Consider the following 24,226-nt stretch of genomic DNA (forward strand, 5'->3'; position numbering starts at 1 on the left):
GAGAAGGAGGGAGGGAGAGGGAGAGGGAGAGGGAGAGGGAGAGGGAGAGGGAGAGGGAGAGGGGAGTACATATGGGTGTTCATGGAAGCCCAAAGACCTTAGGTCCCTGGAGCTGGAATTATAGGCAGCTGTGAGTGGCCCTACATGGGTGCCAGGAACAGAACCAGCCCCCACCCCACCCCCCACCTCGTGAGAGCTGCAATCACTCTTAACCACTGAGCCATTGCTCTGGCTCCTGTTCCTATTTTCTGCCTGTTGGAAGTAATGCTCCTGAGAACACTGGTGTAGAAGATACATGACGCTTATTATTAATTATTGCTATTATTACTACAGCTATAGGAGGCCATTTCCACACACACATGCTTGAGTAAACACAGTGTACTTAGATATGTTGTCCCATAACCCTCCACTCTCTTCCTAAGCCCTCCTTTGGTCCTTTACATTTTTTAACCTTTATTTTTATTTTATGTATTTGAATGTTCTGCCTGCATGTATGTCTTTCCATCATATGCATCCCTTGGAGGCCAGAAAAGGGTGTTGTATGCCCCTGTGACTAGAGTTACAGACAGTTGAGAGCCACCATCTGGGTGCTGGGAATCAAACCCTGATCCTCTGGAAGAGCAGCCAGCGCTCTTAACTGCTGAGCCATCTCTCCAGCCCTGTTAGTCTTGCTTGTCCTCACACAGTTTCACCCCTAGTTTAGTGTCACCTGTACATAGAAGTCATCATATATGTATGAACTCTAGAATCCACGAGGGAACTGAGGGAAAACACGAGCTAGTTGCCTTTCTGAGACTGATTTAATTCACTGAGTATGATTAAAAATGCACACTTTCCAATCTGATTTCTCCTCTGCCACTTACCCAGATGTATCATGTCTGTAGTAATGGTGACCATTGCAGCACCTAGTAGCTGGGCTCACACAGTTTAAGGTGCTTGCCACAGCTGTAGTGTATACTGTGTTCAAACACATGTCCCCTTGAGAGGTCTAGTGGCTGATTCTCTTCTGTGGTGTCTCTTGCTCACCAGTCTCAGATCACCGAGGACTTCAGGGCCCTGAAGAAGACTGCTGAGGACATGAATCTTTTCAAAACCAACCACCTGTTCTTCTTTCTCCTCCTGTCCCACATCGTCGTCATGGAAAGCATTGCCTGGTTCATCCTCGCATACTTCGGCAATGGCTGGATCCCCACCCTCATCACAGCCTTTGTCCTTGCTACCTCTCAGGTGAGGCCTGACATCCTTGAGCATCATTTGAACATCCCCACCTCTCAGATGCCTCCTGGCTATTTGCTGATGCTGCAATGACAACCACAGCCCTCTTTCCCCAGGCCCAAGCTGGATGGCTGCAACATGATTATGGCCACCTTTCTGTCTATAAGAAATCCATATGGAACCACATTGTCCACAAGTTTGTCATTGGCCACTTAAAGGTAAGTACTGGGGTTAAGGGTGATGGCTCAGTCAGTAAATCTCTTGGGAGAACCTGAGTTTGACACTCACAGCATGTGTAAAACTGCTGGCCATGCTGCTTCATGCTCATAATGCCAGCACTGGAGAGGCACACACAGGAGAAGCCATAGGGTTCAATACAGGCAGTTTGGACTACTTGCTGTGCTCCAAGCCAGTGAGATTCTGTCTCAAAATTGGTGGGTAGTGTTCCTGAGGATGCCACCTAAGATTGTCCAGCCTCCATGTGCATGTGCATACATGTAAGCCTCCCCTCAAACATGGAGCTACATGTGCACACAACATTGAAAACTGGGGGCAAGGGAGACAGCTTGGTGCTGGAGAGATAGCTCAGTGGTTGTGAATATCAGAGAGAGAGAGAGAGGGGGGGGGAGGGAGGGAGGGGGGGAGAAAGGAAGAGAAGAGAAGAGAAGAGAAGAGAGGAGAAGAGAAGAGAAGAGAAGAGAAGAGAAGAGAAGGAAGGGGAGACGGGAGTCTAGGGGATAGAAGAGTGTATCAGTAGCAGCCTGAGTGACCATCCCAGTAGATAAGCTCTCTGTAAATAGAAAATATCTCATGCTAAAAATGTATGTAACTCACATCATCCACCAAACCTCACAGCTTAGCAACAGCAGTCACTATATAGGGTGTTAGTTAGTTAATGGTCTGTGGCTTGCTGCTATAGAATCCAAAGCCATTGTAATTCAGGAGTGGCAAATCACCTCTACTGTCACTTTAGGTAAGTCTTTAGTGAGTGACATTAAACTATGTAATACTTACCTAAACAAAAGGGCAAGTTGTGTAAAATGCTCACATGAGACCATGACCCTTGAAGAGAAGTGTTAAAGTCAAGTGAGTCTATAAAGCCAAGCTTGCTGGTGACCTTGAACTGAGCTGACTGGTGTCACCTCTACTTGGGAAATCATTTCTTGCCCAATGTACTCAACACTGTAACAAAATACCAGATGTAAGCAACATAGGAGAGGGAAGACTTCTTTCAGCAGCTTGTGGTTTTAAAACTGTCACTGCACATTCCCAGGCTCTGTTAATTCTGGTCTTATGGTGACCCTGCTGGTAGGAGAATGTGGCAGAAGCCACTTAGCTCAAGGCAAACAGGAAGGGGATGGGGAGGAAGAGAGGGGCCAAGAAGAAGACAAAACTTTCAAAGGTATCCCTCCTTCCACTGAGTACTTCTTCCATCTCCTTGAGCTCCTACCATCTGCTAAAATAACGCAGTTGGTGTGGGACTGAGGATACAACCCGCAAGTTCCTGGTGATGTGCCATATTCAACCATAACATACTCTTTCAAACAAACCTTACTGCCTCCCGTAGTCAGTACATCCCAATAGCATCTATTGCTTCCTTAGAAATGCTGGATCCCTAAGACTACCCTCCTGTCCTTGGCTGGGGAAGAGCCCTGTGTCCGGATTAAAAATCTCCACTCTGCGCCCACGCCCCTGTGCCCTTGGCTTGCCAGATTGGATTATGGGTGAGCCAGCAATGAGCTACATAGCAGCTCCCAGCTAACAATTTACCTGGACCTGAGCCTCCAAGGCTGGGAACCTGGACTCTTCCCAGAACCTCCAGAGGGGATACACACAAGTGCATTGTTTCATTCTGCACTGTCCTCTGTAGCATAAACTCCTCCTCTGTATAGGAAAGAAACATTTTACCCACTACCCCTGTTCTCCCTATGCCATGAACAAAGATAGACTATTCTATTTCCAGGTTCTGGCAGGGTCCTGAGGGCCTTTCCTGCTCAAGGCCTTGTGTCCTTGATGGATAGCTTGAAACACAGCTCTTATATCAGACAAACAAGGGCAGGACAGAGAGTTGGCTTCCTTACTGAAGCCTTTGCTGGTGGAATTGGAGCTCTGGGAGCTGGGGTTGTAGCTCAGTTGGTAGAATGTTCACTGAGCATCTTGAAGCCATGGGTTCATCCCCAGTACCATATAAACTGGTGTGGTGGTGCACATGGGTGATCTTAGCACTCAGGATGTGGAGGAGGAGGATCAGAAATTGGAAGCCATACTATGCTACATAACAAGTTCAAGGCCAGCCTGGGCTAAATGAGATCCTCTCTCAAAAACAAATATGCAGTCCTATATCTATATATGTGGTGATGCCCCTCCTCCTCTTTATCCCACATATATCAGACTGGCCTCAAACTCACAGAGGTCCGCTTGCCTCTGCTTCCTGAGTTCTGGGATTGACTACCCACATTGTCATGCCCAGCTTTGATGTATCATTTCTTAAATGATCAATTCTCTTAACTCCAGGACAACAAAATATAAAATGTTCAAAACCTGAAAAGTCTGCTAAAAGTATTTTATTTATATCAAAACAAAAAAAAATGTATGCCTTTCCTTTATTAAGAAAAAAAACTCTGTGGTGCTGAGGATTGAAGCCAGGGCAAGCTTGCTCATGCTGGGTTTAAGTGCTCTACCACCAAGCTACAGCTCTAGCCCTTTGGTTATACCTCCATTTAGAAGGAAGATAACGTAATTAAGTATGTCTGAAAGTGTCTCACTTGAAAACAAGATGAACCCCAAAGTAGATTTTGAAAGGATTACAGATGAATTTGCTAGAGTGCATACTTTTTCTTACACCCCTGGTCATCATATAACTGCCCAGCTCTGCTGGCTACACCTCTGCTAAGGAGTTTTCTTGCCAGGTGTGCTGGTGCACCTTGTGACCCAGGCCTACTATAGGAGAGGCCAAGGTAGGCTGGCCCAGATAAGCACATTGTCTCTTGGCTCACCACTGGGCCCAGCCCAGAAGCTGGCTTGGAGAAGGCACCATTCAGTCCTCATTCTGAGAACACGGAAGGCATCATTGTGCCATGGAGGAGGAATTTCTGATAGGTAGGGCTTTGCTTGGTGATGGAGAATGGGAGAGACTCAAGTGGGGAAGACAGCATAAACAACTAAAATATCCTGGTGTCTGGTCCAAAGTCCAAAGTCTGTGTCCCACCTCCACGGCTCTCACTCCTCGTCCCACAAATATCTCCAGGTTGGTGGGCTGACCGCTGGCTTACTCGTTAACATCCTTACTCCTCAGTGTTGCTGTCAGAGACTTTTCCATCTGATTCTTTTCTTGGCAATTTTGTTCCTTTTGGCTTCAGATGTAAACACATCATTTGACTCCTTAAGCCTGGGACCTTTCCCACACTCTGACATGCTGCTTTTTGCGGTGATCGGTTTTGAAGCCTGCTGCTTACAGGGGCTGGAGGTCGCTGCAGAGACCACAGCTGTTTCTAACTATCCCCATCCATGCTCTCAGTGTCCAGACAGTGTTTTTGTCCAAAACACTCCACAAGTGAGAAGCTTGTTTTGAGCAAATAGACCTGCTCACAGATGGTCAGAGCCAGCCATGGTCCACCATTTCACCTGCTGAAGGGACAGAAAAGACTGGAGTCTTGCTTGGACCACCTGGCAACTTTGTTGAGTGACATACCTCCGGGAAAGGCTTTGAGAACTGGTGACAAAGTAGTAACCTGTGGCATTCAAATAAATAGAAAGATCCCCTTTCTGTGTTTTCTGTATTGTGGGACCACGGTGTCACCTAAATGTTGGCTTCTCCCTGCCTGTCAGCTGCGGTCATTGGAAGGGGTTCATGGCAGAGAAGAACCATATCAACTAAGATACGTTCCCCCCACTTCTTGGAATACTTGCGATCCGCCCACACACACTCAACTATTCTCAATCACTCTCTCTCTTTCTTTCCCCCCTCTCCTTCCTTCCTTCGTTTTCTTTCTTCCCTCCTTTCTTTGTAGGCTTATGTTAACTTTTCAACATTGTGACTTGTACAAAACACTGGATTTTATCAGGACATTTTCTTTCATGTGTAGGAGACACCATTCAAATTCACCCTCTACCACCTCCTAGTGTTGGCTTCTCTTCTCCTTCTGGTCTCACTCCTTCCCAGATGGTCTCACTTTACCTTAATATCTTTATTTTAAAATATAGAGTCCACGTCTGAGAGAAAATGTGTGGCTTATTTCACTTACATGACTATTAACATGATCTCTGTTTCTGTTCCTTTTCCTGAAAATGACACAATTTCATTCTTCATGACTGAATCATACTCTGTTAGTATATACCATGTTTTTCTTTATCCATTCACCCACTGAAAGGTGCCTAGGCAGACTCCATAACTCACAGTCATTCATTCATTCATTCATTCATTCATTCATTTGAACTCCCGATCCTCCTGCCTCTACCTTTCAAGTGCTGGGATTACAGGTGTTCTTGGCTGTTCTCAGTATCGCTTCAGTGAACATGAGTATCATGTGCTGACTTAGAGTCCGTCTGATATTTATCCCAGGAGTGGTAGAGTTGGATCATGTAGTACTTTTCATTTTAGTTCTTTTGAGGAAGCTTTATGCTCTTTTCTATACTGGCTAGACAAATCTGCATCCCCATCCCCACCCCAACACACGTGCATAAGCATTTGTTGTTTGTTTTCTTTTTCTCATTAATTTATTTATTCACTTAGTATCCAAATATCCACCCCTCCTCCTCACAGTCCCTCTTCCCACTGCTCCTCCCCCGTTCCCTCTTCCTCTTTTCCTCTGAGAAGTGGGAGGCCCCTTTGATATCACCCCACCCTGGGACATCAAGTCACTGCAGGACGACGCGCATCCTCTCCCACCGAGGCCAGACAAGGTGGCCCAGTTAGGGGAAAGGGATCCACAGACATGCAACAGATTCAGGGACAGCCCCTACTCTAGTTGTTGGGGCCCCCATGAAGACCAAGCTGCATATCTGCTACATATGTGCAGAGGGTTGTTGTTTGTTTTCTTGATGGTGACTATTTTGACAGGGATGAGATGGAGTCTCGGTATAGTGGTGACTTGCATTTCCTCTGTTGCTAAGGATAGTGAACATTTTTTTCATAGACTGGCCATTTGTACTTGCTTCTCTGATAACAGCCTCATAAATTCATCTGTCTATTTGTTGAATGGATTATTTATTCTCTTGATGCCTCATATTGTACCCCTTTATTCATTTGGCTATAATTCTGTTTGATGAGTAGCCAACACAGTTTGCTTCCCATTCTGTCTCATTCTTGCTATATCCTTTCAGAAAATGGCTACCTGGGCCTACACTTTGAAGTGTTTCCCTGTATTTCTCTCTGGTGATTTCAGCTATTACACAAAGACCTTTGATCCATGGGAAGTGTTTGGATAAAATAGTGGTGTTGGGATATAAGACACACCGAGAGCCATTTGCCCACTTAAAGTGAATGTGTGGGGTAGCTTGCAGAACATTCCACTGATACCTCGGGCATACAATTTTAGAGCATCATTATCACCCGCAGCTTAAGCCCCCACAAATCAACAGCCCCTTTGCCACTGTACCCCAGCCCTGTTTCTGCCTCATTGCTCACTGCCCAGAGATATCTGGGCAGTCACCAACTGTCTTCCACTGGGCTTCACATCACAGAGATCATGAGCAGTAGAATTTTGGTTTTTGTTTTTCCTTTTCCTGGCTTCTTTTGCTTTGTGTGGTGTTTCTAGGTTTGTCTGTGCTTATATCTTGTGTTAGAGGCCCATTGTTTTCTAACAATAAAGCTTTACGTTTATTTATGTATTTATTATTTGGGTGAAGGGGTACCATGGCATATATGTAGAGATCAGAGGACAACTTTCAGGAGTCGGTTCTCTTCTACTGTGAGTCCCAGGGATTGAACCCAGTTTGTCAGGCTTTGTGGCAGGCACCTTTATTCACTGAGCCCTGTTACTGGCCTAGTCCATTCCTTTTTATAGTTTACCTAAACCATTCTGTTCTAAGGATAACACATTGTATTTTCAGTTCGTGGACATTTGAGTTGTCTCTGTCCTGTTTATTTTTGAGAATCCTTCTTTGAACGTGTGCGTAGGAAAGAAACCGCTGGTTCCCTGTTAGAGATAATTTCAATGTTTCTGAAGTCCTGGGGAAATTGAGGCTGGAGAAGTGAATTGATTTCTTTCAGAACTGAGCAGTATTCTGAGCTCAGAAGTGTCAGAGTTATAGTCTGATTTTCAGGGACTCTAAGCACGAACCCCATGTGTGATGGGGAAGCTGGCTATTGGTGTTAGAGCCTCACTGATCTTAATGTCTCACCTAACTCCTCTCCCCTTACAGGGTGCCTCCGCCAACTGGTGGAACCATCGACATTTCCAGCACCATGCCAAGCCCAACATCTTCCACAAGGACCCGGACATAAAGAGCCTGCATGTGTTTGTCCTTGGCGAGTGGCAGCCCCTTGAGGTATGAGTGAGATCGTGTTGATTAGGAGGTGTCATGGGTGGAGGAAGGAGTCCTGTAGGCTCAGCATTCAACCGGGACATCAGCACCTTCTTCCACCCAGACCCCTTCCTAGTCATCTCAAGTTATCCCAGCTGCAATCTACATAAAGTGACATTCCTCCAGAGTATTAGACACCTCATGAACAGACTCAGCACGTCCCTCCCGCCCACAGGAAAGTAGGTCAAATGTTTCAGGAAGGCAAAATTCTAGGCCTCCAGGATAGGTCCAGTGGGCCAGCTCATGTGCAGGAAGCATTATCTGGAGAGCAGCCGTCTGTTTAAGCAGATGAGAAAGCAAGGCTCAAGCAAACAGGAAGTGGTAGTGGGAAGGTCTGGTCATTTACCAGTTAGGCCAGGACAAGCCTTCAGATCTTTGACAGCTAGGACACTTCCTTCTATTTATCCACACTTACTTTAGTATCATTTTTTTATTATAAATATAGGACCTACTTGGTACAAACATTGAAATATATATTTAGTGTCTTAACTCCATCGCCTTTTGGCCTCAGGTTTTAGACCCAAGAGTAACACACTGTTAATGAGATGCCAGATAGTTTTGTAAGTGCTTGCCACTAAGCCCTAACTCCAGCCCTCAAGATCTTCTGTTTGCAAATGAACATGCATATATCTTTAAAAAACAAAACAAAAACTAGAAATAAAGCATGCCTTCTATTCTGCAGCTCACTGCTTCTCTTAATGCAGATCTTGTTTCATGAGTCCAAGGAGACTGTGTCATCCTCTTGAGGACTGTGTAGTAGTCCACTTGTTTGTATCTTACAGCATGACACCATTTCACTTAACAGCGCTACTGATCTTAATTTGTCTTTTGGGGAACTGTCAGGTTCAAACTCAGTGCCTGACACATGATAAGCACAAATAAGTGAGCACCTCACTTTTCTCCTGTGATTCTACACCCTGTCGCCTACTTTTGTTTAGTAAAAGTACACCCAGCCAGGCATGGTAATAGGAAATAGAGGCAGGAGGATTTCAAACTTTAGCTTAACTTGGGTCTAGATAATGAGATTTTGTCAAAGTCAAATGTCAAAAAATAATAATAATAATAATAATAAAGGACCCCTGGGGTGGCTCAGTGGGTAAAGGTTCTTGCTGCCAAGGCTGATAATCTGAGTTTGATCTGTGAGACCCACATGATGATGGAAAGAAAGAAGCAAACTCCCTAAATTATCCTTCGACCTCTGCAGATGCACTATGCACTGTAACACGCACATGCGTGCACACACACACACACACACACACACACACACATATAAATGAAAATTTAAAGAATATTAATTTAAAAAATACTAATTTAAAAAATATATAGTGGGGCTGCAGAGGTGGCTCAGAACTTAAGAATACTAGCCTCTCTTTTAGAGGATCCCGGTTTGGTTCTCGGTGCCTGCACATGACAGCTCACAACCATTGCTAGCTCCAGTCCCACAGGATCCTATACCTTCTGGCCTCTTCAGGCATGCAAGTAGTGCACAGGCATACATACACACAGGCAAAATATCCAAACACATTAAATCAACCAATCAATAAACAAACAAATAGCTCCATAAGTAAGTAAAATAAAGCACCTTCATTGTATTTAAAAAATGTGTTCAGTCTAGGCATGGTTGTGTATGCTTCTAATCTCAGACATTAGGAAACTGAGAGGAATTACTGTGAATTTGAAGCCAGCCTGTTCTACATAGCAAGAGATTGCCTTTTAAAGATAGAGGGAGGGGGGAATCATTCTATACATTTTTTTAAAATTAGAGCTTTTATATTAGGGTTTAATTTATGAAAAGGAAGGAAGAGAAAAAAGTTATTCGTGTGTGTGTGTGTGTGTGTGTTGGAGATAATACACTGAGGATGAACACAAGACAAGCTGTGGGCATAGTTCAGTAACAAAGTCCTTGCCCAGCATGTTCAAGGCCTTGGGTTCAGTGCCATTATCATGAGGAAAAATTACAGCGCCAGGCAGAGCAGAGCCCTCAACAAGCAGTTATGAGAGAATAGAAACTTACCCTCAGTAAAGAGGGTCATGGGAGTATCCTAGCTCTGTTGGCATCCAAGGCTTATAACATAGACAAGAGAGAGTCTGTCCCCCTCAATTCTGGTTTGTAGCCTTGTCTAATCCAAGGTGCACAGAACCTCAGCCACAGTTCTGAACTTTGGCTAGGCAGGGATTTCTTTTTCTGCCCAACACCTGTCTTTGTTTTAGAAGTGTTTAGACAGGAGAGTTGATGACTTAGAAACCGTTTGATAGTGAGGACAAAGACTTCCTTACTGCCTGTAGTAATGCTGATGGCTCTCCCCACACAGTCCTGTGTCCCTAACAAACAAAGGAAAGCCAGGCTTAGCAGCTACACATTTGCTGATGAATTCTGCCCCATCTCACTTATCCAATGCGAGCTGGCTTTGGGAGGGGATTCTGGGGATGCCCTGTTGGCAGTGGCATTTGAAGATCAGGCCTAACATCACCATGGGAACTGTCTCTCGGGCATTCGGGTGTCCACAAGAGAAACTCCATGTTTCCTGGGTTTCTGGTTTAACTTTGTGCAAGTGCTCAAGAGACCATGCTGGCTGAAAGAAGCCCTGGTCTCTACTTGAGGTGACAGTCCAGCACATCTCAACAGAGCCCTAATCATCCCAACAGCTATGCCTCAGGGGCTTGAGCCTCCATCCTAGGCTCCAGAACTGATGCCTGACAAGGCTTTTATCTCAGTGTAGAAGACCAGAGCAGACAAGCCACAAGGGCATTCGATTCCCAGAAATGTTAAGAGCAGGCCTCCACCATCAGGTCATATTTATGACTTCTGGGAGGGTGTTCTGAGTTTGTTTTATGTGGCAATAGGCATTCAGTTTCCTCTCTGGATATTCTTTTCAGTTTAACAAAGTTCTCCACACATAGTATTTTCAGTGTTTTATAGGTTCACACCTCAGCTTTTAGTCTGGGGTGAGAAGTAGTTTTACGCTGAGGCGTTTAATTGGCATGAGGTGAGAGGACTACCTGTAGGAGTCGTTCTGTTCTTCTACCATGTGGGTTCTGGGGATGCGACTGAAATTGTCAGTCTTGACATCAACGTCCTTTAGCCTCTGAGCCATCTCAGTCGGATTTAGGTGTGAAATGGTCTGCTTTTACATCCTCTGAAGTCGGTCAGTGCCCCTCCCAAACAACAGAGTGAACTCTCCTATACCCCAGTGTCTGCTCTAGACTGTTTGTCCTCTGTCAGGACTCAGGCTATGTGGCCTAGACAAAGCTTTCTGCTTTGCATAATACCTCATGCATGCTCCCTTTTTAGATGTACATGTTGCCTTTTAATATCTGGAGTTGATGGCTAGCTCATTGTGCCTAGGTAGTGTCCCCTGAGGCCTCTTCATAATGCTAGCTTTTCCCATGGTTTAAGTGCCCTGGGAAGGCAATCAATCAACCATACTCTGACAAAGAAGGAGGCCACTGTCTGCTCTCTACTGGCACTGCTCTGTCGTTTCTACTTGGGGTGTCAGCGCTGGGTGCCTAATTAAACTGTGGCGTGTGCAACGATCTTGTTTGCTCCCTGGCTCTTCACTGTGTCGCCATCTTCATAGTCTAGCCAGTGTGCTCCTAGAAGTGGAAGCAGCTTACCCGCCTGAGGGCTTCCTCTTCCACTTAGGAAAGCGTACTTTCTTCTCATCTCCCTGTGTCTAGCAGGCCTTCAGTTCCTACCACAGTTCCCAGGACATATGTGGCTCGCTTCGTGGAGACTTGGATGAGCATCTAGCATCCTGCCAGTGCCTGCTGCAGCCATGTTGCTTGTTGCCCTGTATGTGCATTTGTGAGTTCCCAGTGGCAGCAATTGACCTTGTGGCAACTCCTGCCAAACCGCCCCTCAGCCCTAGACAGACAAAGAAGGCCCTGTCATTCCTCAGATACTTCGTTTCAGACCTGAAACATGACCTCGCCAGTGTCTGATGTATCATTTATTTCTCTTCTTGCTGCCCCAAAATGCCCAACAAGAAGCAATTTAAAGAAAGAAGGGTTTATTAGGACTTAGAGTTAAGGGCAATATCCTCCATGATGGTAAGGAAGGCATGACGGCAGGACAGGAGCTGGCTAGACACTGCATCTGCAGCTGGGAACAGAGATGGATGCCTGTGCTTAGCTTTGCTCCGCCTGCTTTCTCCACTTTACACAATCTAGGACTCCAGCATGTGGAGTAACGCTGCCTACAGTTAGCACAGATCAGTCCACCTCAGTCAGCCTAATCTAGGTAATCCCTCACCATGGAAACCAAAGGCTTGTTTCTTGGTGAGTCTATGGAACTTGTCAAGTGAATAACCAAGAGCTAACTGTCACAGTACCATCTCTTAATGCCCAAACACATCCATCCATTTTATGCTGTAACCCTCCCCTGCTTGTTCTTATAGTTTCATGGCATCTCACAGGGCAAAAGGTGTTCAGTCCAACTTCAATAGTTTCCACTGTCTTAAGAGTTCTAATACTGTTCATAGGTATAAGCGCTGGTTAAAATCAATTGTTGCTCTTCCAGAAGACCTAGCGGAGTTCAGATCCTAGCAAACCATGTTGGGCAGCTCACAGTTTGTAACTCTAGCTCCAAGGGAGCTACACCCTCTTCTGGCCTCCATGGGTATCTTCATTCACACATGCACACATAAATAAAAATGAAAAAAATGCATCCTTTTTAAAAAGTTTAAGTGCACAATCTCATCTGAGACTCCGGCAGCCTCTTCACTGTGAACACTGTACTCCCAACATACACTGGCCCAGAGCAAACGTTCAAACCCCCAGAGGATGGGCACAGCAACAGGGCAGGACTGATTCCCAACATGGAAACACCAAAATCTAAAGCTCCGTTGGTAGCATCCGGGGACTGGGACAGAAACTTCTGGTCTCGGAAGGGCTTAGGTGACCTTGCCCCTGTAGCAATGCTGCCTAGAAAACTCTAGCCTCTCTCTTGAGCTAGTTCACCTTATACATTCAGCTTCCTTCTGAGGATATCACAGCTCCTGTTACAGACACAGGCACAGCCCCTGTCACAGTCATAGACATAGCCCCTGTCACAATCACAGGCACAGCCCCTGTCACAGCCACAGTCACAGCCCCTGTCACAGTCACAGCCCCTGTGAACAGTCACAGTCACATCCCCTGTCACAGCCACAGTCACAGCCCCTGTCACAGTCTCAGCCTCTGTTTTAAGATGAGTCAGCTACAACTTTTTCTTTGTTTGAGCTGCACATTTCTAACACCCTCCTCCCCGTCCCTTTTTTTGCTGTAGCTCTGGATAAGAACAGTAAGAACTGTGCCACAGACAGCTACCCCTCTGCTTGAGACTTCCTCCACCAAACACATTAATTAATCCATTGGTTTTTAATTTAGCCTCACACAAGTTCTCAGAACATGGGCATAATGTGTCCAGATTCTTTGCCAGAAGATCACATAAGCAGCCTCTAACCCAGTTACTGAAAGACCCCTTGCTTGTCCCCTTTTGAAACCTCATGAGCCATCCCTCCCACCCCTCCACTCCTTTCAGCCTTCTGATCTTCCCAGAAGAATAGCCTAGTAAGCCCAGCTTACAGCAGTTTAGGGCTTCTTAAGCTTACTCCACATTCCTCCCAAAAGCCACTCCCAAGCGTTAGCAACCACGTAGTCAGGATTATCATACATGGCCACACTTTTGGTACTAATTTTATATATTAATTACTTTTCTCACTGTTACAAAAGCAGAAACCTAACAAGAAGCCATTTAAGGAAGAAAGGATTTATTCTGGCTTAGAGTTCCAGGGGAGTTATTCCATTACTCTAGAGAAGGCACAGCGGAAGGGATGGGAGGCTGGCAGGTCGAATCACTTCCATAGTCATGAAGTGGAAATGAAGGCTATGCTCAGCTTGCTTTCTGTTTTATATCAGCCTAAGGGATGGTACCTCACACATGTAAGTGGGGTCTTCCACCTCAATTAGCCAAATCTAAGTAATCTCTCACAGGCTCACCCAGAACGTTTATCTCCTAAGTGGTTCTAGATCTTGTCAAGTTGACAGTCATTGTTAACTATCACATATGGCTGGTGATGAAGCTGGTCACACTGGCTACCAGGGCTGGCAACACTTCCTGCCCACTGCTTTTGCCTGTCCCCCAGCTGTGGGCTTCAGCTGTCCCAGTTCAGTGAGAACTCTGTGTGTGCCACCATCTCCACCTTGGGCTCTGGCCACAAGCCACACTTGCCTAGTTGGTGAAAGTACCATTTGTCTTTCCAGCCCCTCCCCTCTAATTGTGTCATCTCCCAAACTTCCTGTGTTAGACAGGAAAGGGAATGAGCAGTGTCCTCTCTTCCCCACACTTTGGCCTGGCAACCCTCAATTAGAAGGAAAAGTAACTTGCTGAGTGACTCTATGAACCTGCACCCCAAGGAGTTTCAGGTGTTCACTCTACTTTTTCCATATTTAATCTAAGAGGCAGGAGCTGTCATCAACATTTTATAACTGGAACCACTAAGGCAGAAAGGAAATGATAAACTCAAAGTCATGGTAGAACTACCATCCAGGCCACCAGCTTCCCAGCCCTTGGAAATGTCTCTGTTGGTTAAGTCCAGCTTTCTGAAAAGAAGCCACATGTGCACTCTCCTAGCTCTGTGCATTCTAAAACACTTCTCTCCATTCTTTCTTCAATCTCATGACTTAACAAGGTATTGGTCAAGTAAAACAAGCTGGAGAGTTATCAAAATGCAGGGCCAGGTATCCCTAAGACCACAGTTTGTGCTTTGTAGGTGTACCTGTTCCTTTTCTCATTGCTTTGACTGAAAAGAAGCAACTTAGGGGAGGGAGATTTTCTTTGGCTTACAGTTCTAGAACCAGTCAGGAATCAGAGGGAGGGATAAAAGTTGGTTCTCACATTGCTTTCTTCTTCTTCCCTCCTCCTCCTCCTCCTCCTCCTCCTCCTCCTCCTTCTTCTTCTTTTTCATTTTAAGACCCTAAGCCATGTCATGATGTCACCTGCATTTAAGGTGAATCTTCCAACCTCTATGAACTCAGTATAGAATCACCCAGGGAGTTGACAATCAATATTAACCATGCAAATGCGTTTTAGATAAGAGAGTTGGTTCAGCCATACCCTAGCACATCCCTTTGTAGCTATCCTTCAGAGGACATTGAGTTGGAAACACACATGCAGTGCTATGTCAACATGACATTTTGTGCATGCAGATGTTACTATAACTCACATTGTGCCCACCATCCATCCATTGGGCTCTTAGAATCCCTATAAAGTACACGTCATACATCCAAGGAATCCATACAAGGAATTCAAAGTTGTCAGGGAAGTTAAGCAGTTTGGTTTAATGGAAGATTGTTTCTGGTGCTGAGTTCCTGCAGCCCTAAGGCTGAGCATCCATAGAGACTGGTACTGAGACCTGGCACTGCCTAGGATGGCCTGACCGTGTTGGTGGATCAGTCTGGGATGCTTAAAGTGCTTACGGGAACCAACAATGCTTGCCAACTGGAGGCAGCCTTACAGTCTCAGTCGTCCTCCACAGTGATAATAAACCAGTGGAAACAGTACTTGATACAGAAATACAACCTTCAAATGGTCTTTCCTGGCAACCCCCTCCAATGGTCCTCTAAAGGGGCCTTCTGACCTCTGCTGATCTGAAGATTCTTCTTGATGCTCAGTCTCTGTCTTAGCTAGAGTTACTCTTGCTTTGATGAAGCACCATGACTAAAAACAAGTTGGGGAGGAAATGGTTTATTTGACTTAACTTCCACATCATAGTCCATCACTGAAGGAAGTAAGGACAGAAACTCAAGCAGGGGAAGAACCTGAGGCAGGAGCTGAGGCGCAAAGGCCATGAAGCAGTGCTGTTTATTGGCTTGCCCTTCGTGGCTTGCTCAGTCTGCTTTCTTTCTTATAGAACCCAAGACCACCTGCCTAGGCATGGCACCACCCACAACAGGCTGGGCCCTCCCACATCAATCCCTAATTAAGAAAATACCTGCTGGCCTGCTTCTAGGCTGATATTACTGAGGCATCTTCTCAATGGAGACCCCCTCCTTTGCAGTGACTCTAGCTTGTGTCAAGTTGACATAAAACTAGCTAGCACAGTCTTAAGAGGGAACAGATAAACTGTGAGCTTGGATATGATGAGGAAGGGAAGCTACTGGGGCTGGGAATCCTGCACTCCAAGGCTAGGCCTACGTGCCAGTTCCTTGGCTTCTGGGAGGTGGTCAGAGCAGGATCCAGGGCCTGTCCACACATTTGCCTAGGCTGCTGCTTTCCCCACTCATTGGGCACCTTAGGGTGTGTGTGTGTGTATCTCTCTCTCTCTTCTCTGCCAGCATTTCACATCCCCTCCCTTTACTGTGACACCATCAAAGGCCCCTCTGAGGCTTCGATGGCTCTGACCTCTCCAAGGCCAACCTCAGGTCTGACCCTAATGACAGACTTTGTGTACATGACATACTTTCTGGGAATGCATGAGATCCTTGCCAAGGCACAGGAGGCCTCGAAGAACAAAGGAATCATTTCTGGTTGTTCTTCAGCAGGCGTGTGAGCATAGCCACTGGCAACAAGATGCACATTCTGGGGACAGGCTGGACTTTGTTCCTGCCCACACCCCCTGCTTTGTGGGAGCCCTTGGACCTCTGTGATTTTGACACACACTTCCCACTCTGTGTTCTCACTTGGAGGTCAGAAGTGTCAGCCTAGAAGACATCCAAGTTTTTGCCCATCTGTAACTCATTTTGCTCCACTGACCCAAGAAAGTACAAAGGAACTTAAATCTTTGGGTCTGGAGAGGGAAGGGTGGCATTGTCCCAGAGTCAGCTTGTCACTATGTCCAAGTTCCCATTGGCAACACTTAACAGCTATAAGACTTGGAAACCAAACATGCTCAGAGAGGCCTAGGAACCTGCATGGGCTCTGTGTTGGCAAGAAGCAGAATCTAAGATGTTTGGGTCTGTTGACTCCAACTATAGGCTTATTGTAGCTCGTCTCTGCTGCTCTGTGGGTTCTTCTTTCTTCCACCCTTTTTCGTCCACCCTTTTTCTTCAACCCTCTAACCCTAGATAAGAGAGAAAAATGGATAGAGAGGAAAAGAAAAAGACCTCCGAATAAAGTCAGGGGTGAGAAAGGGGTGGTGAGATTATAGTCAGACTACTTCCTGCTGATTAGGAGCGGTGAGTTCCTTGGGGCAAGTTTGATCTTTGCCCTCAGGATATCTAACTTCTTGTTGTTTCTTCTTTGCACACGATTACTTAACAAACGGTGACCACCAATGAACACCACCAACCAACAATCCACCCCGCCTCTCAGGGCCCTAGCATTTAAATACCTTCTGAAAAGTTTCCATAATTTCAAATGTCATACATCGCAGAAGCTAGCTGCAGCTGGCAAAAATCACGCCCCTACTAGAACAGGAGGCAAATCATAGTCAGCTGCTGTGGACAGTCTGAAGCAGGCCCATATCCCACACCTGGGACTAAAATGAAAACTTATTCTTATAGTATTTCTGTGGGTATGCGTTGTTTTTGTCTTTGTTTTAGATTTATTTTATTTTTATTTTGTGTACATGAGTATACTGTAGCTGTCTCCAGACACACCAGGAGAGAGCATTGGATCCCATTACAGATGGTTGTGAGCTACCATGTGGTTGCTGGGAATTGAACTCAGGACTTCTGGAAGAGCAACGAGTGCTCTCAACTGCTGAGCCATCTCTCCAGCCCTATTTCTATGTTTTGTTTTTTGTTTTTTGGTTTTTTGGTTTTTTTTTTTTTTGTTTTTTTGAGACAGGGTTTCTCTGTGTAGCCCTGGCTGTCCTGGAACTCACTCTGTAGACCAGGCTGGCCTCGAACTCAGAAATCCGCCTGCCTCTGCCTCCCAAGTGCTGGGATTAAAGGCGTGCGCCACCACTGCCCGGCTGTTGTTTTTTTTTAAACAAAATAAAATTCCAAAATTGTCACTACAGCTTACCCTCCCCCTCCCTCACCCAGCACTGCAAACAAGAAGAGCAGGTGCTCCTTGAGTCATAGCAGTTGTTGGCTGGGCTGCTCCCTAAGGATCAGGCCCTGGGATGAAAAGGTGTCTGCTGCTGCTGCTGCTTTTATTCATTTCATGCAGTGTGTGTGTGTGTGTGTGTGTGTGTGTGTGTGTGTATAAAACTGTTTTGCCTGCTCATGTGTCTGTGCACTGTATGAGTGCAGAGTGTCCATTAGAGGTCAGAAGAGGTCCTCGGATCCCCTGGAACTGGAGTTGTAGTTGCTTATGAGTCACCATGTTGGTGCTGGGTCCTGTGGAAGAATAAGTCCTTTTAAGAGATGAGCCATCTCTCTAGCCCTGTATGACCTCTTCTGTCCAGTTGGCTTCCTCATGGGTCAAAGAACCAGTAGGAGACAGTGATTAGCCTATAGAAATGACACAAGATCCCAGAGTCTAGATGGTCCCAGGATGGTGACTGTTGTTCTCTTAACTGTTAATAGTCTCCAGGGAACACCCCCATGGAGAACTGGGAGCCTCTGTCATTCCCAAAAGGATAGAGACAGCTCCAAAAGCTCCCTTCAGGGTACCTAGGCTTATGTAAGCTTTTTTATGGTTCATGCCCCAAGGGCTAGGTCTAGTGTGACTCAGTAGGTTAGACCCTGGACTCCATCCCCAGTGCTCCCAATAAATCTACCGCAGAAGGAAACAACACAAAGCAGGCATCCTTCTCACGGCCTTGAGTTGTGATTAACTGTGAACCTGAACTTCAGCCACCAACCTGAGGGCTGCCAAGGCTCTGACCTCACAGAGCTGGCAGGAATGACAGTGTTCTTAAGAGAAGCTGCTGCCTGATCCCTTTGGCTTGCAGGCTATTGAACAATAGACACCCCCCCCCCCAAGAAATTGGAAATTCCCCAGGAATTGCATGCTGGGAGAAGGAAGAGACTGAAGCCTTGTGCCAGCCAGGGGAACAGCTTGTCTCCCAGAAAGAGATCTCACACAATTCTGAGAACTTGTCAGAGTACTTTGCACAAAAGACTGGAACAGAGGCAGAGATGGGTCACTGATGAGTAGAGCCACACCATGACCAGGCCTGTTTAGTTATATATGCCTCTTGCTTTTGATTTCAACCAAAAACCTCATTTTAGGATCCAAAAAATGGGTGAGGGTGTGGCAGTGACGGGGCTCTCTTAACCTCTTTACTTTTTCCTCACAATGTGACTACATTGACTACATGTCTCTTCTCTGTTTCTTCTGTTAACACATTTCTTTAACTGAGCCACTGAAGACAGGTGGCTGAGCATAGCTCACTGGGCTGCCAAGGCCAGAGGTCTGACCCAGACCTCAATAAAAACACTGGCGTGAGCAGCCAAACCCAAGGAAAATGGCCGCTGCCTTGTTGGACCCAGATACAGATAGATGGGAAGGAGACAAGGTCTCTGCTGAGGGGGATGACGCACACAGTGGGTCGGAGGTAGGGGACAAGGCCTCTGCTGAGGGAGATAGCGCACACAGTGGGTTGGAGGTAGGGGACCAGATGCAGGTGTTCACTGTCTGTCTTTTCTCCTCAGTATGGCAAGAAGAAGCTGAAATACCTGCCCTACAACCACCAGCATGAATACTTCTTCCTGAGTGAGTATGGTTGCCTGATGTCCCCAGGCCTGCTCTCACCCAAGCATGCCCATCTGGCTCACTTCCTCTCATACCCTTTTCAAACTGAGAAAATGATTGCATACCTATTCAAGAGAGGGGTGCCAGCAGTCAGCTTGTGGAAACACCCCTGGGCCCTGTTAAGCATCCATCATCTAGGCTCCCAGGCTTCTGAGCTATCCTGAAGGAGGGTCAAGCAGGCTCCGTCACCTCTGACAGGCACATGTTCTCTCTACAGTCGGACCGCCGCTGCTCATCCCTATGTACTTCCAGTACCAGATCATCATGACAATGATCAGGCGCAGGGACTGGGTGGTAAGTCAGGAAGTGATGGCTGGTGGTGGGGTAGCCTGACTAGGGGACTTGGCCCCTGGTGCCTCTGTGGGCCTGTAGGTCCCCAAACATCTCCCCTAAAGTGTAGCTGCTTTGTCAATTTTAGGAAGAAACTGTCTGTGAGGCTACCAGAGCTGAGGCTATAGCATGTCAGGTCTAAAGACACTTGGCAACCATTGTCCTTGCAGAGTCCCTTAGAAAGTTCCTGAAGGCAGTGTGAATAATCACCAGCAATAGAAACATTCTTTCTCACCGTCACAGAAGCCTAAAATCAGTTGTTATCAGGCTGGGGGGGGGGTAAGGTGGGGGTGTAGGGGTCCAGGTCCCCCTCCTTGACTGGTAGGTGACCAGGTTCTCTTTGTCTCTCTCTACATCATCTCCCTTCTAGGCCTTTCTATATCTGTGTTCAGGTGTTTCCCTGTTTTTCTAATGTGTATTTGTGTGTGTCTGTGGTAGCATGTAAATTTGCAGGTCTCCTTGCATGTGTGTGCATGTGGAGGCCAGATAATAACTGTCTTGGTTACTTTTCTATTGCTGTGACAAGACACCGTGACCAAGTTGACTTATAAAAGAAGGAGTTTATTGGAGGATTACAGTTTCAGTGGGTGAGAGTCCACAACCACCATGATGGGGAAGATGGCAGCAGGAAGGCAAGCTGGAACTGTAGCTCAGAGCTCACATCTTGAGACACAACTATGAAGCAGGGTGCTAACTGGGAATGATGTGAACCTTTTCGAACGCATGTCTCAGAAGTCCCAATTTGGTGCTGGAGTCCCAGCGGATTCCTAGAGAGTAAGCTCTAACACCAATTGAAGGAATGCCACAGCAACAAGGTAGATTAACTTGCCGGCAAGAGTGAGGGCAAGCAGCAAAAAGAAAAAGCTTCATTCTTCTGTGATTCTTTTACTTGATTCCAGATGTAGTCAAACTGACAACCAAGATTAGCCATCACAGAGGGCACGTTTCTACCCAAAACAATGGGCTTAGAGGTGCCTCCATGGAGGGAGGCAGGCTATGTAGGCTTGAGAAGGCAAACTTGGGTTTACATAGAAGCACAGTTGTGATTTTTGTACAAGATAAACACCTACCCATGGTAGAGTAAGCTCTAAGGAATACTCACCACAAGCAAAGAGTTGTCTATGATGAAAACATGGTCCCTACCCTCAGGGGAGAACAGACAAGTATGTAGCCCCTTAGTGGATGTTCTTACCTTTTAAAATCCCATCAAAGGCTGGGTGTGATAGTACACACCTTTAATCCTTCACCTCTTGGGATCTCCATACATGTTTTATTTACTTAATTTTAAGATAGGCTCTCATGTTGCCCAAGCTAGCCTTGATCTTCCTGCCTCTACTTCCCAAGCCATGCCTGGCCATACCTCCTCTCCATCTCTCTGTCTCTCTGTCTTTCTCTCTCTGTCTGTCTCTGTCTCTCTGTGTGTGTGTGTGACATCCTATGCTTATGCACATAATATACACACATACATACACACATACATACTTATGCACTACATTCACGCAATAGATTAAAGTGGGGCTGGGTATGTGGCTCAGGCAGAGTACTTGCCTGTCATGCATGAGACCTTGAGTTTGAACTCAACACCAAAAAAAGAAAAAGAAAAAGAAGAAGAAAGAAAGAAAGAAAGGAAGGAAGGAAGGAAGGTCGGTCAAAGTACAACTAGAACTTGCTGTGTTCGCTTCACTTGACTAAGACAGCCACCTAACTCTGAGCATGTTGTATTCAGCCACTCCTGGCTGTTGTAACTGTTCCTCCTCTGGGCCTCCCAAGGTGCCCATCCCTTTTCCTACTTAGCTGGCAGCACTCTGATCACCTGGAATGATGCCAAATACCTACTTCAATTTCTTGCAACCAAGCAAGCACTGAACAAGGGTCACCCTTGTCCCCTAAATTGTTCTGGGATTTGCCATGTCTTCAACATCAACGTGGTCTTGGTTTTGTTCATTTTGTACTTGAACTAAGACACCAGTGTGCCCTATTCTGTTGTCATTTTAAGATCTTTTGTTTTGTTTTGAATTTCATGTGTATGTGTTTTGTCTGCACATATATCTGTACACTGTCTGGTGCCCACAGAGGCCAGCATATGGCATCAGGACACCTGGAAGTAGAATTACAGATAGCCATGAGCCTCCATGTGGGTTCTGGGAATTGAACCTGTGTCCTTTGGAAGAGTAGTCAGTGCTCTAACCACCTGTCTCACCAGCACCTCTTTGTGGGGGTCTCCCATTGTCTCAAAGAAGTGGGTCCTTGATGAAATAACCTTCTGCATAAGCATGGCTGGTCACGAGCACTCCTGACTGTAAAAAGTTTGTGCAAAGTTTCCGAGAGAGGATCAGGGTGCTCAGGGAAAAGGACCTGTGGCTTCTGTAGCCTATGGCCTATGGCCACTTGGCTTACATGGGAGGGTGTTGTAGCAAAGAGCTGGGATCTGCTGCAGGTCATTGGTTGCCCTGGATGCATGAGGACCATCAGCTGGAGAGCAAAGGGAGGCTCTTGCTGTCACCAAGACACAGCTTGAGTAGCAGAGGAAACGGAGGGACATGGATTTCTCAACAGCATGACTGCTAGTGAGGCTGTGACAGGGTGGAGGCTTCCCAGGGGAGCCATTCAAGCTTAGGGCCTTGCCACCAAAGAAGGGCAGACAAAGTGAGGAGGAGAGAGGGCCAAGAAGAGAGTCCAACTTGAGAAGTGACCTAGTCTGGGATGGGGTGTGTTCCGTGGCCTTTTTTGTCCTCAGAAAGGAAGGAAACCCAGGTGCCTGAATAGGGACAAGGCCGAAGATGGCTAGAGACCTGGCCACACATTAAAGGCTCCCATCAGAATCCTCTGGACCTACTGTCAACCTGCTAGCCAATATCCTATTTCTTTCCTGAAATTCACATGCAAACTCCATGCAAACAGTGGTTTAGGCAAGTGTATGACTGTGGGCCCAGTGTCCAACTTCCTAGCAGCCTGCTGTGGTTTCTTATGAACACCTGTGACAAGCAGTGTCAGCTGTGTATATACATGCCTCTGTGGTCAGGTGCACCATGCCAAGGAGGGCGGGGGTTAAGTCTAATCTTATTTACCCTACAGGACTTGGCTTGGGCCATCAGCTACTATGTGCGTTTCTTCTACACCTACATCCCTTTCTATGGCATCTTGGGAGCCCTGGTTTTCCTCAACTTTATCAGGTACCCCAACTTGGTTGGTTCACCCTGTGCTTTTGAGAGCATTGGCTTTGCTGGGGCTGTGATGTGAACTCTATACCTGTCATGGGGGTAGGGTAGGTACAGTAGGTCTGTTTCTATGTGGCTGCCTATCCCCCACCCTGAGGCCTCAGCACCGAGCTGTGCTGTCTTCTAGGTTCCTGGAGAGCCACTGGTTTGTGTGGGTCACACAGATGAACCACCTCGTCATGGAGATTGATCTTGATCACTACCGGGACTGGTTCAGCAGCCAGGTGAGGGGAGGAAAAGGTAGTCACGGGGACCCTAGAAAGCTGCTCCATGCCCATGACTACACCCAGATTTGGCCGGCTCTGTGGATCCAGGGCCATATAAACCTTCCCTAGGGGTACTTGTTGCCTGTTGGCAGCCTCAGAGCAAGAAAGGATGGTAGGAAGGTTGGGGACGTAGCTCAGGTGGTGTTCGCCTAGCATACATAAAATCCTGGGTTGTATCTCTGTCACGCAGTATACGCAATGTGGCGGCTCATACCTATAATCTTAGTACTTGGAAGGTGGAGACAGGAAGATCAGGAGTCCAAGGCCAAGATAAGTTAAAAACAACACAGAAGGAAATATGGAAGGAGTGATAAGAATCTACCAGAGGAAACTCGGGAGTCTGGGAGGGTGAGGCTTTCAGATAGAATGGTATGACCTAGAGAGGGGCCCTGAGACCCTGGGTAAGGTGACCTTTATGGATAAGTCCAGGTCCTTTGGCGTTGTTCTTACACCCCAGCCACTGATCCCCTTTCCCCTCTGTAGCTGGCAGCCACCTGCAATGTGGAGCAGTCCTTCTTCAACGACTGGTTCAGCGGGCACCTCAATTTCCAGATTGAGCACCAGTGAGTGTGGCCCAGCAATGCTGTCGGGGAGGGGGGGAGGGGAGAGAATGAGCGGGAGGGCAGTGGCCACTTACCTGCAGGCCAAGGATGCCATGAGGCTTATCTTCTCTTGTTGGTAAGACCACTGCCCCACCCTAGAGCACAGCTGGGCAAGAGAGGGGCTCTGGGATCAGCGTGTCTTAGAGACATTGCTGTCTAAGCTCTGTGTCACATGGGCCATCCTGGGGACTGCACACCTTCATGTGTGGCCTCTTTGCAGATACAGAAAGCTTGCAAAACTATCCTGCAGACCTATAATGATCCTGGTTATTGGCTGGGAAACTGAGGACCAGCTAGGTAGCATATCGGGTACACAGGTGGCCAAAGGACTGTCCCATCCCTGCTGCCTCTACCTTCACCTCTTATCACTCATTCTTCTCATCTCCCATCTGTTTCTTTCATTTCCTTTTTTTTTTGGCTTGGTGTTGAACTGACATGGGTCTT

The 24,226-nt window shown here is 46.6% G+C and overlaps 1 protein-coding gene across 1 annotated transcript in view; it reads left to right on the top strand.

The window, feature by feature from the left end:
* The window catches only part of Fads2 (fatty acid desaturase 2), a 40,345-nt gene that overhangs the window by 13,818 nt on the left and 2,301 nt on the right, over window positions 1-24,226 (top strand). Inside the window, exons 3-10 of the mRNA XM_028777566.1 lie at window positions 1,030-1,227; window positions 1,332-1,433; window positions 7,579-7,704; window positions 19,267-19,327; window positions 19,584-19,660; window positions 22,772-22,869; window positions 23,042-23,138; window positions 23,664-23,743. Coding sequence (XP_028633399.1) covers window positions 1,030-1,227; window positions 1,332-1,433; window positions 7,579-7,704; window positions 19,267-19,327; window positions 19,584-19,660; window positions 22,772-22,869; window positions 23,042-23,138; window positions 23,664-23,743 — 839 coding nt within the window. The remainder of the gene's footprint in view (window positions 1-1,029; window positions 1,228-1,331; window positions 1,434-7,578; window positions 7,705-19,266; window positions 19,328-19,583; window positions 19,661-22,771; window positions 22,870-23,041; window positions 23,139-23,663; window positions 23,744-24,226) is intronic.

This window comes from Grammomys surdaster, unplaced genomic scaffold, assembly GCF_004785775.1.
Source record: "Grammomys surdaster isolate TR1022 unplaced genomic scaffold, NIH_TR_1.0 310, whole genome shotgun sequence".
Classification (NCBI taxonomy): Eukaryota; Metazoa; Chordata; class Mammalia; order Rodentia; family Muridae; genus Grammomys; species Grammomys surdaster.